This window comes from Cinclus cinclus, chromosome 19, assembly GCF_963662255.1.
Source record: "Cinclus cinclus chromosome 19, bCinCin1.1, whole genome shotgun sequence".
Lineage (NCBI taxonomy): Eukaryota > Metazoa > Chordata > Aves > Passeriformes > Cinclidae > Cinclus > Cinclus cinclus.
In genome coordinates, this window is record NC_085064.1 from 1860159 (window position 1) to 1877576 (window position 17418).

The window sequence follows — 17418 nt, forward strand, 5'->3', positions numbered from 1 at the left end:
AAGACAGCCAGTGAAAGGCTCTTCACTCCAATTTAATAAGGTGACTAACAGAGCTCCGCTCTGGAAGTGGGATGGTTTCAGGTTTTATCACCAGTGATTTTTTCTGGCTCATGCTGGTTAACCCAATGCCCGAGCTAAAGGTGCTTACAGAACTCACTCGTTGGGGCAGGGAGTGGGAACCAATCCTGCACTTCTATCAGTGATTTATCTGTAGGATGCCAACTAAACACCAGATTTATTTCATCTGCCAATCATTTTGTTGTAGCATGTTGCAATTCTGCATGTCTTGGCTACAATGGTTAAAAAATTTTTTCTCTGAATGAGTGGACAGTCAAGACTAATATTTATTTTAAAAAAGTAAAACAAAATTGTAAGCACTTTTTGTAAAACCAATGTCTGTTTTGTTACATACTTTTAATGTTGTGCTTTGTAAATGTCTTATTTGTGTAATAAATAAAGTTAATGCAAGTAGAAGTGCTGGCACTTACATCCAGAAAATGATGTAATTCCATTTTATTTTATTTTTAAATACTTTCTGGCTTACTAATCAAGCAGCAACCCACCCAGTTTTCCTCTTTTATTATTTTGTTAAACTCTGGCTTCAGGAGAGTTCAACAAACGTTCGTAGTAAATGGATATAATTTCCTAGTTAGCAAACCCGTCATTAAAGAATACCTCTGGTGTACATTATTACAATGATCAATCAATATCAAAGTACTGAGCAAAAAGAGAGGAAAGGAATTCACCAGGACAGCTAACTAAAATCTGGGAAAATAATGTTGATTAAGATGGATTTGAATGACTTCAACACCAAATCTGAGGCACTCTTTTTAACAAATTGTTTTCAGGCTTAATAATGTTTATACATACTACACTGCACACCTCTCAGGAATATTACTGTGAGTACAGTTGGCTTTTTTGCCGTGGCTTTTGCTCAGCATGACTGATTAAATGATTATTTCCATTTTTCTTTGAGCTGACAAAGATGACAGAAAGATTATATTCCTGTCGAGGGAAAGGGTGAGACAAATCCACGAGGACAAATTGCATTTATTGTGAATCAGATTACCTGCTTTGCTGGAATATTGTCTAGCAAAAGCTGTTTTATGGTTTCGGTTTGTGCTCCGTTGTTATGTCCCAGGCTTTCCGGCAGGTCCGAAGGATCCATTCATGCTCATCATTGTCTGAAAGGGAGAGAAAGAGAATGTTAAATATCCCTGTGGCAGATCTACTCTTTGCATCCCTGGGGTCCAGCTCAAGCCATTTTTCCTTTGAAAAATAAATCCATTTTTGAGCCATTGGCATCGATTAGAACACATTTTTTTGTCTGTTTGTTTAAAAGATCGTGTGCTGTTGTGTGGGAATTTGTCAAGGCAGGAGGCACTGGGTCTGTGGCATGGACTGATTATTCATCTGTTTGATAAGCTTAGCTTGGGTGAGCCATGAGATTTATATGTATAGACTTTAAATTTTGTCTTTTTGGTCAAAATATGCAGGAGAAATGTTGAAACTATTAGAAATTAGGCATTTTTTTAATAGTCTGGCTGTGCTGCTTGTCGGTTTATAAAAAGTGAAGGTAAAGAAAATTTTACAGTAAAATCCCAGGTTCTTGTCCTGCAGCTTTTCCTTTCCATGCTGTTTTTGAGATGTATGTTGTGGCAGGTATTGATAAGCTGATGTAGTGGCTGAGAGATATTTTAGACCAACTCCTGTGTCCCTTGTTAGTATTCATGTCTGTCGTATTTATTCTGAGAGCATAATGACAGTGTGGAAAGAAAATAAAAGCAAAGACAATATAGGGGAAAAAAAAAACTGACCAGCAAAGTTTGAATAGTAATTTTCTCCACGATTTACAAAAAAATTAGCTTGGCGAATGTTAAGTTGTGGCTTCTTAATTTCAGGGATTTAAATAGTCTTGTCTCCAAAAACTGTTCTGCAGTCTTTTCCTTTGTGTTTGTGTAGGAGAAAGAAATCTCTGTAGTAAACCAGGAAAAACAAACTTCAAAAAGCCTTGGAAAAAAAAGCAAAGTACAACGACACCTGCATTTATTTTTATATAAATGAAATATATTCGAGCTGCTCCTTGTGTTTACCACTGTCTTAACAGATTCATACTAGCTGCTTATGATGTGTGTAAAAATCTTAATTTTGAGGGTTTGTGGCAACCCTCGTTAGGTACAAGAACAGATGATTGGGAGGAGGATGGAGCCGAGGGGGTGTGACCCTGTTGCTGTGACCATCACGGTCCCATTTATTCACCCTGCTGAGCACCCTGCTTAGGAAGGTTAAAAAAAAAAAAAAAACCAAAAACCAAAACAACGAGAAAGAAGCATTCGACTCTTTAGGAGTCAAATTTTCATAGAGATCTTTTGATTGTGGAGTTGTACCTTTATGTTAAAGAGAGAGAGGAACATTTGAAATGTGAAAGATAAGAAGGTCCTGGGAACAAAGTGCTAAGCTAAGAAGTTCCCAAAGGGGTATGTGACAAATTCTGATGCACAAGTCATCAAGTTTGGGGGTTAATCCTATTGATTGTGGTGGCTTGTGAATCAAGCTTTGTATTTTCTTTTTCTTTTTTTTTTTTTGGGGGGGGGGGGGGGTGTTGTTTTGGTTTTTTTTTTATCCTGCCCTCCCTTTTCTCTCGTTGCTGGCTGAGTGCTACTCACACCCAGCTCCTGGTGGAGGGAGGAAAGGTGCCAAGGTGTTTGCTTTAATGACTGAAAAATGATCATAAATCAGACAAAATAGCTAAGTTCAGCTCTTTCTATGCTTCACTGATTTTTTAAATTTTTTTTTTTAATTCTTTAGAGATCCACAGATCCATAACAAAATATCCTGTTAATGGCACATTTCTAATTCGGGTGTAAAGTAGGAGAAAACAGATGCTGAAAAAAATATGCTAAAAGAGAAATTAAAAACATGAGCACAGAATCTTGCATAAAGACCATGCAATCCTCACAGGCAGATTCCACTGAGGGCTGCAACAGAAATGCAAATGTGGTCCATAAAGCTTTCTTAAAAACAACATCCAAGCCGTAATCAATGTGCTGGCTTTTGTTCTGCACTAGGTGTTGCAGATGTGATCATGTGAGCCTTGCCTGTGACAGATATTGTCCAGTCTCTGTGGCTTTGTGGTTTTTGCTGGAATTGCCTTAAAAAAAAAAAAAAGTTTATCTGAGCTCGTAATAATTGCAGGAAAAGGAAACTTTTGTCTGTTTCTGTCATGGTGAACTAAGAAGAAAATTTAGAGATGTCTGGCTGGTAGATGGGCATATCTGGCTCACCTGAGTACCAGAAATAACCAGCCTGAGTCTGTCTGAGCCTTTGACAGTGCTCACTCAGCTGAGCATCAAGGGTATAAGCACAAAGAAAGTCAGATGCTAACTTGACTTCACAGGTTTCCACCATACCCTTGGTTTGCCCAGATTGTCTCGTTCTGCACTCTGGGATTTCCTGATCTCCTAGGAAAGCACCCAGGACAAGTCACTCCAAGGATCTCAGCCCTGCCAGACTGATTCACAAATGTCCTGGTTTGTGCAGTGACCTGAGCCCATGCAAATTAAATAAGTGTTCATAAGCCCTGTTTAACCTGCATATAGGTTTAACCAGATGTAAAAACTGAATGAGCGATGAGAATTTCAACTTTGTGTATGAAAAGGAAAAACAGATGCAATGACTCAACATGAAGTAAATCCCCAGAACTGCCAACCAACCCAGTGAGATGTACAACTGCTTCTTGGTCTAGGCAAGGGGAAATGAAAGAATTGGTCCAGGATAGGAAGAACCACAGCCCAGGGATGAGAATGGGTCCAGGGCTGGCTATAGGAGAGGAGGCAGGGAAATATTAGAAAGTAAAGAGTTAAGCTATGGTAAAACATACTTTTGCTACACTAAAGAAGACTGGTTGATAATTACTGTAGTTTTAGGGCTATTTGAATCAGTGCAGCTGCAACCTCTTCAGTAGTAACCCCTGAAACAAGACAAACTGGGTTTATTGTACTGAACAAGTCTTAAAGCTCCTCCCTGATTGTTAGTAATTGGCAGCAATGGACTTAACAGCCTCTTGACTACCCTTTTTACACTCTACCTGACTGTGCAGCTAACAATTTAAATCACAGATGCCGATCCTTCTTTGTGGCAGCTGCTTGTTAACTACACGTTCCTCTTTTTCTGCCACTGGCTGCTTCCATAACCCTGCAACACCAGGGTTAGATTGGAGAATCACATTTCATCAATATTTAAAATGGAATTAAACCTTGAAGTTTGATTAATGCTACCAGATAGTGAGTTGTAATTACTATTTTGCAAATTGCAATTGTTTGAATATGTTAATATGATTGTCTAAGCACATCTTCACCTTCAGAAGTAATTTTCCTTTTAAAAAAGATTTGAAAAAATACAAACTCTTTAATCAGTGCTAAATTATCACCCTGCGCACAATTAGGTAGAATGGGGTTCTTCGTGTGATGTGCTGAATTTTGTGTCAGCATATTTATCTTTACAAGTTTATCCATTTTTTTAGATTTTCCTCAGTAGAATAAACAGTGATGGAACACTTTGCTGAAAGAGGACTAACCATGCTGGTGTTTGAAGGTAAAGGAAAAAAGCTTTGTCTTTCACTGCAATCTGGTGTATCCCTGTGCAGTTAGTAAATGTTACCCAGCTATTTCTTCCAAAGTCAGTGAAATATTATCATTATTATCATGACATATTGTTGGAATCTTGAAACTGAAACAGCGAAAGATTGTAATAGATGAGCTCTTGAATTATTTCCTTGTGTCTCAATCAAAAACGAGATCAGTTTCTAGCACCCACTAAATATATCCTGAATATTGTGGGCGAGATCCTCAGCCAGCCCACACTGGGACAGCTCTCTGTTATTTTTGTGATTAATTCAGGCTATTTTCATTAAGCAGGCAGAGGCACACGGAGCCAACCCTGGCAGCCACCTGCACAACTGGAACCCAGAAACAGCATCTGCCACAATAGATGATAAAGCAGGGGTGCAAGTCCTCCTGATCTCCTGTTGGACACTGTCCACAGGTCAGTCTGGAGAGTCTCTAGGTAAATAAGACCAGAAGTTCCTATAAGTAGCCCATTTCAAAACTGGTTCTTCTCACCAAATATTGCCTGGCAAGTTTCTGCCTTGTTTTGGGGGGCTTTAGGGGAAGTTCCAAATGTCAGCAAAGTCCAAACAGGTGTCACAACCGCTGTGAGGTGTATCCCACAGTGAGGTCAAACTGCAGCCCACTTGAATCCATGGATTTCTGCTCTCTGCAAAATGAAACCACTTGCCTCCTTTCCAATGTTCAGGCTAAAAGTAGTGGCAGAAGAGATTTCCCCAAATACCACACTCCAGATTTATCTCTCAACTGGGATTAGAAACAGCTGAAAATTCAGGGTGGCCTTGCTTCAGGGTGCTTCCAAGGGATGACATGAAAACACACTGTAATTTAGGTGCGTTTAATGTTGCTATATTAAATGCATATTGCAAAGTTTAGAATTATTTGCTTTTAACTATCGTGTTTCTGTGTTGCTTATGGAAAGCTGAGCTGTGAGAGACTTCTGGGGACTCTGCATGCTTAGGTAGGTGCCTGCCATGGCACAGGGCTGAGACTTACAGCACTGGCAGTATTGTCACAGAGGCTTCTCTTAACTTCGGCTTTCCCAGGAAGCCACTTAGAAGTTTGCTGAAATTAGAATACCCAGTGGGTTGAACAGGGAAAAAACTATGTTGTTCACCTTAAAAACCTTGTCTGACTGTGTTAGGTCTTTGTAGTTGTATGTGTTCCTGATGTCTTAGAGGCTGTGTCTGCACTGGAGACCTGGTGCATTCTGAAATTCAGATCCATGGCTCTCTCCCCTGCCCAAGGGCAAGTTGGGACCTGATGTGGGTGGGTGTCATCCCTTTGTGTGCCCTCCTAGAGTCCAGCAGGGGAATGGATGTGCCACCACCAGGACAGGGAGCACTCAGAACCCTGGCACAGCTGAGGCTCAGCCCTGCCCAGAGTTTTCCATGCCCAGGGTTTGGAAGGGTGTGTTCCCAACACACCATCCTCGAGCAGCAGCTGAGCTTCCTCTCCGTTTGCAGAGGGCCAAGCACACGCAGCCCATTGTAAACAACAATATCACTGAATTCTTTCACATCCCTGGCTCCTCCCAGCACCCGCAGCACAGTTTATCATGTTCTTCCACTGCACAATCACAGTGACATGTGATAGCATCTCAGCCATGGGTTCTGCCTGGCACACCCCTTCCATTTCCACTGCCCCCTCCGGGTCCCTACTACCCCTTTCCTTACTGCACCTGACCCCACTAACATCAAGGCTGGCAAGAAAATGGAAAATATATTTTCAATTAACCTTTGCTTCCACCCGCAAATTCTCACCCTTCCATTCTCTTTTAATTACTGTCATTCCAAAATGGCCCCCAAATGAACTTTCCATCTCTTGTAAAAGTTGTTTTCACATGAGCTGTATATTTAATGTAAGTGCCTATAAGACTTGTGTGTAACCTATTTAATGGATTCACAATAGGATGGTTAGCACCCAAACAAAGGTGTTATTCTTGGCATGCCACTCTTTGGAACTAAAACTTCCAGTTTTCAAAAAGATAAGGCCAGGAAACCAGAAGGAACAATATATCTGCAAAAGCTGTAGCTACTGAAATTACCATAGTGACTTAGATCATGATGCAAATGTTAATATTATCACTGCTGGCTGTAGTCTGGAATATAAATTATGTTGGTTCATAATCTATTTTGCTCAATGGAGGATGTTTCAGATTAAAACATATAAACCAAATTTAATCTAAAAATGTTCTTGGTTGCTCAGATGAGAAATCTCCAAGTATATCTGTCTGTCACCTGAGCAGATTTTGACACCGTGGAAGACAAATATATGAATTTTGCATTGGCATCCAAAATGTGCTTGATCTTCACACATTTCTATATAAAAAGATACAAAAAGAGCATATGATGGGTAAGAAAATTGGTACAATGTTTTAAAAAGTGTTTTTAGGGTAGAGTAAATAAATAAAAAAAAAGATAAGAAAACCCCCCCAACTTCTTGTACGAGTCTGGGATCTTTATTTTATATGAAGTGGACTCAATTTTTCTCTGCCATCTTCATTGCTCAGCCATTTGCCTTGCCCACTCAGTACTCCCACTGTGATACTTGCCAGGGTTCTGCCTCTCCTCCTGCTGAGATCTGGCTCCTCAATTAATTTATTTGTTAAGCACGGGGAATATCTAGATCCAGAGCTCTGACATTGGGACAAAAGCTATAAAACTAAAAAAAAAAAAATACCTGGAAGAGGTAGGTAAGTGACGTTTTGGAGATGGAGATCAAAGAGTTGTAATACAATTTCTGACCTGCTTCTGGATGTAATATTTCTCAAAGCTTTTGACTACCACAGAGTCTGAAAAGCAAGTACCAGAAAACTGGAATTGTATGAATGTGGCTAAAAACCCAGGTTTTTAGGTCCTGGAACTAGATGCAAGGGAAAAAAGTATGTGGGAGATGGAGGAGACAGGACCAGAAGGTGAATTTGTAGGTAGCTCTGTAGAGCCTTGTGGGCAAAGAGAAGCAGCTGAATGCCATGGCAGAGAGAGAAAATATTTTTTGCAGTGGTATTTTGGAGGAATATGAATCAAAGAGGCCAGAAGGAGGAATTAACAGTAAAAAGGACAAGCACTCCAGCTGTTGCAAGAAAAGCAAAGGGCTACTCACATTCGTTTGCTCTGCTTGTGTAAATGGAGAGCAGTATTGGCTCTCTGCTTTACAACCCTGCTTTCAGAAATAAGTTTGTCAGCCAAAGTAAAGAGAAAAAGATCAATGGATTGCAATAAACGGCATTTAACATAAAAATGAGTAAAATTTACAATCCAGTTAACTTGTTAAATGTTACAAAATCAGCAAACAATAGACACAATTTGTTTTGTTCAGAGCCCAGAGGTAGAGACCAAATCCTCTAAATTAATTTCTGCAAAAGCTGGGGTTTTTTTCCAAACAGGTCTGGATCCTATTCGTTGTAGAATATACTGATTACCAACTATTTTTAAGAGCTTTACACAAACATTATTTCTTTTGTTGTGTGAAATGCAGAATCAGCCATCTGGCAAATGCCCCAGAGCTAAAATCTTTTACATGACATATAATTCAAAATGATTAAATATACAACAGAAAATAGCTATAGCATTGCACTTAAAATAGCATGAACTTTTACTGCCGATCAAAACTGATTTCTTTAGCCTAACAAGTATCCAAAGAACAATTATTTGAAGAGCTTTTAAGAGTTTCAATATGTAGGAACTAAACTTCATCCAAATTCAGTATCTTAAGTCAAATAAAAAAGAAACAAATGTACAAAAGATTAAATGGTCTTGCCTTACAAGTAGACATTTAAATCTATGGGAAACTAAATTCATTCGAACAAAAATACTATATTCCCTCTGTATGTGTATTGCTGGGGCTTTCCTCTCCTTGCTCAGGGCATCTGCCAAAACAACTCGTTCATTCTTAGACAATGACTGGGGGACTAGCCTGGAATCAGGCTGTTCATCCACTCCCTCCATCATCAGAACAGGCAATTTCAAAGAAGAACAGGGAATAAAGCTCCGTGCATGATCCCTCAGTGCAGTCAATCTTTTTTCCTGCACCACAGTCGACTCAAAGTTAAATTTGCTGTCTTTTTTCCAGAAATACTCCAGGCCTGAAAAATTGCCAGGTCCTCATCCCACACCCAATTCTCCAGTAGTTTCTGAGAAAGAGCACGCAAACATCTGCATGTATTTGGGGTACATGAGGGTAGGTATAGAAATATTACCCTGAGCGATTATTGAGTGGTTATGGCTGTTTCTCAACTGCATTTTTCAGACAAGTCAAAGTCTACATTTCCCAAAAAGCACTTGGTGCAAGTCAGATCTGAGTTGTGAGGGGAAAAAAAAAGTCCAAATGTAGGAATTTCTCTCATGGATTTGTGTACTTGGATAAACCTGAAATGGTTGAATGTATCGCTGCTGACTGTCCAAAGTATTTGTCCTTCTTGGTTCTTTCAGATCAAGAAATGAGGCATGAGAGCTTCCATCCCAAGGTAACAATGTGAGGAAACTGTAAGTCTGTGATTATTACAGCTTAGAATTAAAATGGCTTTGCCTCCTTGCCTGGGGAGTCAGGCCAGACTCACAACTGAGGAACCTCAGACGTTCTGACCCCAGACTTCTCTGAACTATACAAAAATAATGTTCTTGAATCTTGACCTTTTCAGCTGATAATGATTCCTGAAGCAGCAGGATTTTTCCTGCTGCTTTTCACAAGACTTTCAGGCTTGTAGAAATGCTGATTGCTGGCTGGCTTGGGACTGCAGCAACACCAAATCCCCTCTTAATAAGACACTTGTCCTGGTCTTTTGGGCCTAATCCTGCTCTTAATTCAGTTCCCTGACTGAGCTCTGAGTGAAAAGGCAGATTTTGTGTCTTTCTGCTCTCAATTTATAAGAAGAGGTACAAATGTATTTCAGGTAATATTGACTGCACTACAGGAAGCTCCCTTATGCACCATACTAATTAAACCCGAAGAAATATGAAAATAGTAGAACAAATATTCTCATAGTAGAATGAGGGAAAGCATGTTTTATATTATTTAACCCATCCCTGTGAAAACCACAGGAGAATCAAGGCAATTTTCATCAGAAATATCTTTGCTTTTCATCAAGACAGGTGACCCAGGCAATCTCCTGAGATGTTCTCCACCTCAGTATAAAAATTTCCTGGTTTTGATGGTATTTTCTTTTTGAAAGTTATGGGCTTTTCTTTAGAGGGCCTAAAACCTCACTGTCACAGCTCTTCTTGTACCTTTCTGCTTTGCATTAAAAATAACATCTTGTAGTTTCTCCTTTTCACTGAAAATCTGGGAAATCTTCCGATCTTTCTATTGACCAAACTCTGTTACAAAGGTTCCAGGAGTCCTATTTCTGGGGAAAAAAAAAAAGAAAAGAAAAAGAAAGATAGGAATACTCCTGGTGAAACAGGAGCCTGGTCCTGCTATCTATTGAAAACAAACAACGTATCTTCTTACAAATTAGCCTTCCCATTCTTATTTATGTGCTCAATTTTGCGTACTTCGCAACACTGGAAAAAAGCAAAGCTTGAAGAACACATGGAGAATCAAGAGAAATTTGAGCATCCCCAAGGAAACAGAGGTTTAGGGATGGAGTAATAACTGCAAGGCTGTAATGAGAATTTGGAAAACTTCACTAGATAAAAACGTATAACAAAGCTGTTGCTGTCATTTCATTCCCTGGGCTTGATTATGTTCTCAGGACGGGTCTTTGCACTGCTCTAGCAGCGAGAGCTCTGCGAGTAAATGAGTCTCAGACCTCCGAGCTAGCGGAGTGCAGGGCTTGCCAGGCTCCTCGGGAGCCTCGGCGCTGCTCGGCATCCTCTCATCTCCACGGAGAAGCGCTGGAAGCAAACTCGGGAGTTTCAAATGGCGGCCGCTCCGCTGCGGAGCTGGGCCTGGGCGCTGCCAGGCTGGAGGCAAGGCCGTGCCAAGGCCCAGGGATTCCACAAACAGCTGAGAAACAATTAGGGATTGCTTCATAATAGGGCCAGGGTGAAAGGTGAGGACTGGAGTATTCTGAAGCCTGCTGCCAGGGCTGAGGAAGATAGTGTCATTTTGGTAAACCTGTCAAGCTGTTGGAAGAACTTCCTGAATGCTTCCTACCATCTGCTTTTGATGCTTTCAAGACTTGGCTGGAAGCCTGGAGGTTTTCCTGCTCTTTCCTGCCCAACCTATAATGGAGTAATTCTGGATCTGTTCCCTGTCATCTCAGCCTCTTCCTCAGTTTCTTCTGCTTACAGCTGGTTGTTTTTTGTTTTTTTTTTTTAATTTTTTTATTTTTTTTTTCTCTCTTTACTTCAGTGGCCTTGTGCCCTGAATCATCTCTCCTGGGGCGGCGAGAGTTCCTCTGATGTTGAACAAGTGCCGGGTTTTTCAATTGTGTTCGTGTTCTTGAGAGGAAGGGTCTGGCCTACATGACACATTCCATCTTCACACTCACATCAACAACTTTAACTTTTGTGTCCAGGCCCTGCCTGGAAGGGCCACACAAAGCCCATCCCCACAACTCTGTCAGGCCGCACGCTGTGCCGGGCTGCTGGGCCAATATTGATTGATATAATTTGTAGGGTTTGAGATAAATGTCATAAAGGACAATGAGTTCAAAGAACAGATTAAAAAACAATAAATTGAATTCCAAGGCGTTCCCTCCTGTACTAATCTGTGTAGGTTCCTGTGTTTTTGGAAAGCATGTTGCTTATCTTCCTCATCAGTAGGCCCACTGCATTCCAGTATTTTGGATCAATGCCATTTGTAATAATCTAGATCAGTTTTTATTCAACGTTTATAAAACAGGCCATGTATCACAGGGTATATTTTATAGCAGATGGTATCTCCAATTCATTTAACCCCCCCCCCCCCCCCACTTCCCTCCTCCAATATCACTGTGCACACTCACAAAAGCTCTTGAAAGTAGAGCAGAGCAGAATTTTTTTTTCAACAAATAGTAAATTTGCTGAAAAATGGAGTTTCCAAGCAACAAAACTGTTAAACTGTAGCCCACTGAAAATGAAATATTCTGTTTTCTAGAAAAAAAAACAAAAGAGGTTTTGCAATTTGGAAATTTAAGGGGAAAAAAACCCAGGGTGGGTGGTGGCTTTCAGAAATCAGTTTAATTTTAAAACCCTCTGCATTGAAAAAGTGATAAACACAACGATTAAACAACCAGAACACAAAGTAAGTTTTTTTGAGGTCAGATTACTTTTTTTTTTACTTATCCCAGTGTCAACTGTTTGGGGATCTTCTGTGGCTTTTAATTTGAAAAGTTTCTCTTTTGGCTTCATAAGAACTAATTTTCCCCAAGACTTATTAATCTGGGGACTTCTCCTTTTATTTGTCAGACTCTACTCCAAACCCAGCTCTCCAAGGTGAAGGTTTCTTGCTCCACAAGGTAAGATCCAGACTCATTTTAATAAACTGAACTATTCCAACATGTAGAGATAAGCATGTGCTTAAGCACTTTGCTGGTTCACAACATGGAGATTTTCAGCTTTCAGGATCATTGATGTGCCCCTCACAACCACTCCCTTGCTTGAGATCATAACAGAAGAGACTGAAAATTTTTCTGAGATTAACATACCAAACAGAAATAAAATATATTTTTTCATATATGCTTGGGAATACTTCATTGTAATTTTGCAAAATATTATTTGTATGGCTCTGGGGATACATAAATCACTGATAATATAAATAAGTTAAAGATATCTTAGCTCAGTGATAACAGAACCAAGTAATGGAGTTGTTTATATTTTGGCTTTAATCAGGCAGCCTAGAAGGTATGAGAAATAAACTTTTCTTAGTTTACCTTGCAGAAGAAGATAAATCATACCTGCATTTCTCAGAAACTTGCATTTGTAGTCAACAACTACTCTGGTTTTGGGGTTATAGAATCCATCACCACAGTCATAACAACCTTCTGGGATTATTTTGGGAGGATCCAGATTTGTAAGCTGAGCAATGCCTGAAGGAAAAAAACAAGGTTTGATTTTTTTTTTAATTTATGCCTTTGATCAAGATAATTAACACGCATCTCCATGGCATTCGGTATAAAAATAACGCAGTTACCTCACAATAAAGTTTGTAAAACACTTCAGCAATTTTGTAGATGGGGAAAATGAAAACGGAAAAATCTACACACAAAGATTGTGTGATAAAAAGTGATCACTGATTTCCTCATTCACAGTCCTGTGATTCAGCCCACCAAGTTAACATTACAAGTCCAACCCTAAAACCCAAAATGGGGCCAGGAGAGAATTGCTGGCTTCGCAGAACTCCATGTCATCACTAAAATATTCTGTGTATTGTGTGTACTATGTTACAGATTTTACTTATAAACCCACCTTTTGACTACAAAAATAATAACATTATAAAAGTTTTTAGCAAAAACATAGACTGAACACAAATGTCTGTTTTGGTATCTACTAGAAAGCTACACGGGGCAGATGCTTGATATTTCATTTGTCCTAGATGCAAGCAAATTGCTTTTGTTCAACCTCTCTGTATCAAAAGCACCCTGCTGATGCAGTGAGGTGGAAAGGTATAGAAGGGTTAATCAGGATGTCAAAAGCTGTGGATAATAAAGCCTTGTCCTGCGGGTCATCATTCCAAGAGACCCCTGTGGATGCAGAGCTGCATCCCAGGCTGTGCTGGTGGAAGGTGATGTCCACATTCTTCTGGAATGTGGAATCATAGGGTTGTATGAAATTAGCCAGAGCATTTCTGCGCCATGTTACTCATGTAGCTGAATTAATCTTTCTTAAGCAAAGTTGTTAGTTTAATTCCTTCCAGACTCTCAGGATCGCAAATGCAATTTAGTACCTGGTGGTTTAAAACCAGAACAGATTTCTGTATAAAATCTTCTGTCGTAGCCATCGCAGTAATGCCATTTTTCCTCGTCATATTCCAGACCATCTGCAAAAGTGTATTTCCCCTGCAAAACACGTTTGGGTGCAGAGTTAACAAACGTGATGGATGGACAGAACGCCCAGGCCAGGCTGCACCGGCAGAGCCGCAGCAGGGCCAGCGCGGCTCCGCTCGGCTTTTGTCGGGAATCCTGCCTGTGGTGCCTGGCAGCCAGCAGCCTCCCCCCGCCCCGAGGGGTCAAACACTGGCTCGGCTGGGAAATCCACGTGTTTCACCTCCAAGCCTCGCTGGCGGCGGGGTCTCTGCCAGCGGAGACCCCTCGGGGTGCACCCCCCCGGCCGCACCTGCACGGGCACCCCGCGGTCCCAGAGCGCTCGGTATCCGCCGCCTCTGCTGAGCTGCAGCTCGCCCTTCCCGTGGAACATCCCGTCCCACAGCGAGCCCCGGTACTCGGCCCCCGTCGGCAGGGCGTAGGAGCCGAATCCTTCCATCCTGGAAGAGATGGCGGGGGTGGATGGCAGCAACCCTCGCCCCCGGCGCCCCCCGGTCCCACCAGCCCCCCGCGACCCTCCCCTTGCCCCCATGGCCCATCTGCCACCCGCAACCCCCGCGACCCCCCTGTTCTTCCAGCACCCCCTTGCCAGTCCCGTCGACCCCCCCGGTCCCGCGCGTCCCCCGAGAACCCCTCTGTGTCCCCGTGCTTCCCGGACCCCCCGCTTCCACGTGCCGCCAGCACCGCCGTGCTCCTTCCCGCTCCCCTCGTGTCCCCCGATGTCCCCCGCTGTCCCCGGGCCCCACCTGCCGCGCACGATGCCCCCCCGGTACCGATCCCCCGCCAGTTCCATGGCGGCCCCGACGGCGCGTCCCGGTCACCGCGGCAACGGCCCTGCCTTGGCCCCGCCCCGCCTGGCCCCGCCCCCTGAGGCGGCGCGTGCGCGGTGCGCGGCGGGCGCTGAGGGCGCTCAAGGAGAGCCGCCATGCCCGGGGTGCTGCGGGTGCCCCCGCTCGAGGAGCTCGATGTGCAGGAGGTGAGTGCGTGAGGGCTGACCGGACCTTTCCCGCCCTGCCCTGCCTTCCCCGCCCGCCCTCACGGCCGCTGTGCCCCGCCGCAGGTGGCGGTGAGCTCGTCCGTGCTGAAGGCCGCGGCGCACCACTACGGCTCGCAGTGCGACCGGCCCAACAAGGAGTTCATGCTGTGCCGCTGGGAGGAGAAGGACCCGCGCAAGTGCCTGAGGGAGGGCCGGAAGGTGAACCAGTGCGCCATCGACTTCTTCAGGTGAGCGGCCACCGGCCGGGAGGCGCCGCCGCAGCCCCACGGGCCTGGAGGTGTCGGTGCTGCGGGGCCGTGCCCGGCAGTGTCATTCGAGCGCTGGCGGTCACTCCTTCCAGCGGAGCACCTCTGCTCTGCAGACAGGCTGGGGGAGCTGCGGCTCTTCTCTGGGGAAGAGAAGGCTCCGGGGTGACCTTAGTGCAACTTTCAGTACCAGCAGCTGGAGGGGGACTTGTGACAAGGGTATATGATGTGACAGAACGAGGGGGGATGGCTTCACACTGACAGAGGACAGGTTTAGGTTAGGTATTAGGAAAGAATCTTGGCCTGTGAGGGCGGTGAGGCCCTGGTACAGGTTTCCCAGAGAAGCTGTGGCTGCCCCGTCTGTGGAAGTGTTCAAGGCCAGGTTGGATAGGACTTGGAGCAACCTGGGATAGTGGAAGGTGTCCCTGCCCATTGCAGGGGGTGGGATGAGATGAACTTTAAGGTTCCTGCCCACCCAAACTATTCTGTAATTCCATTATTCTAATTAAAAATTCTGCCGCCATCACCGCATTTGAAACTTTTATACTTGCTTCTTAAACTTTAGCTCCTGGGGTAGAGACCGTGTGTTTTGTCTTGCTTATTTATACATGAATTTATCCTGTCACTTGAAGCTCTTTTGCCTTTGTTCCAGAGTAAGCGGCTTGGGTTTCTCTTGGGAGCTCAGTGCTGTGGTGTGAGGCTGCTGCACCTTGTAGCTCTGTGATGAACTCCAGGAAACCAATCTGACCATTGCATTATCTGTCTTCCCTGTCTCAAAGGTGAACTACTGAGAAAATCTGAGCAGGTGCACCACCTGCCTCTCCTGACTGAACATGTAGATCCAAGGCATGTGCCAGTACTGTTTGAAAAGGACCTAATTTAATTACCTCAAGGCATGTCCACCTCCAGTGTAGCAGCTGAAACCTCTAAGCATGGCTTTTTTGAGCTTTAGACACAAAATTATTTGGCAGCATTAGAACACCATAGAATGTAACAAAATTATTTGGCAAAACAGAGGTGTCCTATGGAGGTGCTGTGAACATCTACCCAGCAAATTCTCCTCCACATACAAGTTAAGTTATTGCTGTCATTAACTGTAGCTGCAGCGATGGGAATTTCAGAGGTATTTTTATCAAATACTGACTTGACGCAAGGTTTAGATGCTCCTGAGAACTGAAGAGCTGCAAAACACACTTTGTCCCGAGCTGAGGTTGGAATGGGCGAGGCAGAAGAGCGCTGGGCGGTGTTTGCTGAGGGGTTTGTGCCTGTGGTGTCCCCAGGAGCATCAGGACGCACTGCGCCGAGCCCTTCACCACGTACTGGACGTGCATCGACTACACCAACCAGCAGGAGCTGCGCCGCTGCCGCAAGCAGCAGGCAGCCTTCGACTCCTGCGTGCTGGACAAGCTGGGCTGGGTGAGGCCCGAACTGGGAGACCTCTCCAAGGTAACTTCTTACCCTTTGGGGCAGACACGCAGATCCTGCTCTCTCTCCTTTATGCACGTTTTGTCCAGACCAGGTCTCTGGCATGTCTTGGCCTGATGGTGATATGTGAACTCGGCGCTGGAAGCTTGTGGGATAATAAAAGTCAAGAGTGGCGGCGTTTTCCAGGGTTGCTTTTCCTAGACGATGAAATTCTTGCTTTTTGCTTTTCCTTGTGTAGAGGCTTGTCCTTTAGGAGTGAAGCTCATGCTCACATGGAGCTACTCTGTAGTTGTGATGAAACATTGCTCCCTTCCCTTCTCTTAGAAGTATCGAGGAGCTCTCATTAGCTGAACAATGTGTCCTTACTATTGTTTGGTTCTTCTTGGTAGTTCTTCCATGAAGTTCTGACTCAACCTGGCTATTAAATGCTGTGAGAAGTTGTATCACTTCTTTGCATTTCTTTCCAGGTTACGAAGGTGAAGACAGACCGTCCTCTGCCTGAGAATGTCTATCACTCTAGACCCAGACCAGAGCCAAACCCACCCATTGAAGGGGAGCTGAAGCCCTCTCCCCTTGGCAGCAGGCTCTTTTTCTGGTCCTGGTGAAGTGGGCAGGCCGTGCTGTGACTCAAGTGCAGAGATGTGGCACTTGCACATGTAAATTGTGTGGTGTGTGCTGGGTATTACTAATAATTAAAGAGCCCCAAATCATTATATGGCTGATCAGACTTCTTTAAACTCACAGCAATGAGAACAATGCAATTTCCCTGTTTTGCTCAGAGCTCTCTGCAGTCATACAGCCCTTGGGACACTCTGGGCACCAGTAACGTCAGCTGGTTGACCATGATTACCAGGATTGTCTGTCATGTGTGCAAACGTAGTTCCAGTCTTTGACTGCTGTCCCATCAATCACAAACTGGCGTGAGACCTGATTTACTTACTGAGAGCACTGCCTCATGGATCAAGGAAACTCTGGGAACAAACAAGTCATTAATGTCTTCCCTTAGTCTTGCAACTGATAATTGTGCATTCTTTCCAAGGGACTCCTGTAGACGTGTAACCTAAAATCTGTCTTGGAGCAAGGGCTTAGTGGAATCTGGCATTTGCTAGGTATGGGGGCAGTGCTGTTTCTGCCATAAAGATCCCTGTTGTGCTTCCCAGCTGCTCGTACAACTTTGGTTAGGGACTTCCACTTTTTGGACTGTTTTACTGAGGGAAC

General features: G+C 43.6%; 2 protein-coding genes across 3 annotated transcripts; one reads left to right on the top strand and one right to left on the bottom strand.

Annotated features, from left to right (window-relative positions):
• Positions 1 to 1104: 1104 nt before the first annotated feature.
• On the bottom strand, positions 1105 to 14326 carry MORN5 (MORN repeat containing 5). The gene is made up of 5 exons (XM_062505895.1): positions 14280 to 14326; positions 13826 to 13973; positions 13437 to 13548; positions 12448 to 12579; positions 1105 to 1184 (listed from the first exon to the last, which is right to left on the bottom strand). Exons 1-5 carry the CDS (start codon positions 14324 to 14326, stop codon positions 1105 to 1107), a joined length of 519 nt encoding a protein of 172 aa, XP_062361879.1.
• Positions 14327 to 14416: 90 nt separating this feature from the next.
• Positions 14417 to 16911, top strand: NDUFA8 (NADH:ubiquinone oxidoreductase subunit A8). Of its 2 annotated transcripts, none has more exons than XM_062505583.1 (4): positions 14417 to 14509; positions 14594 to 14757; positions 16056 to 16221; positions 16668 to 16911. In XM_062505583.1, exons 1-4 carry the CDS (start codon positions 14459 to 14461, stop codon positions 16803 to 16805), a joined length of 519 nt encoding a protein of 172 aa, XP_062361567.1. In that variant the 5' UTR covers positions 14417 to 14458; the 3' UTR covers positions 16806 to 16911. The 2 variants fall into 2 exon arrangements, with proteins under 2 accessions (XP_062361567.1, XP_062361568.1); XM_062505584.1 differs by having other exon boundaries at positions 14594 to 14736.
• Positions 16912 to 17418: the final 507 nt, after the last annotated feature.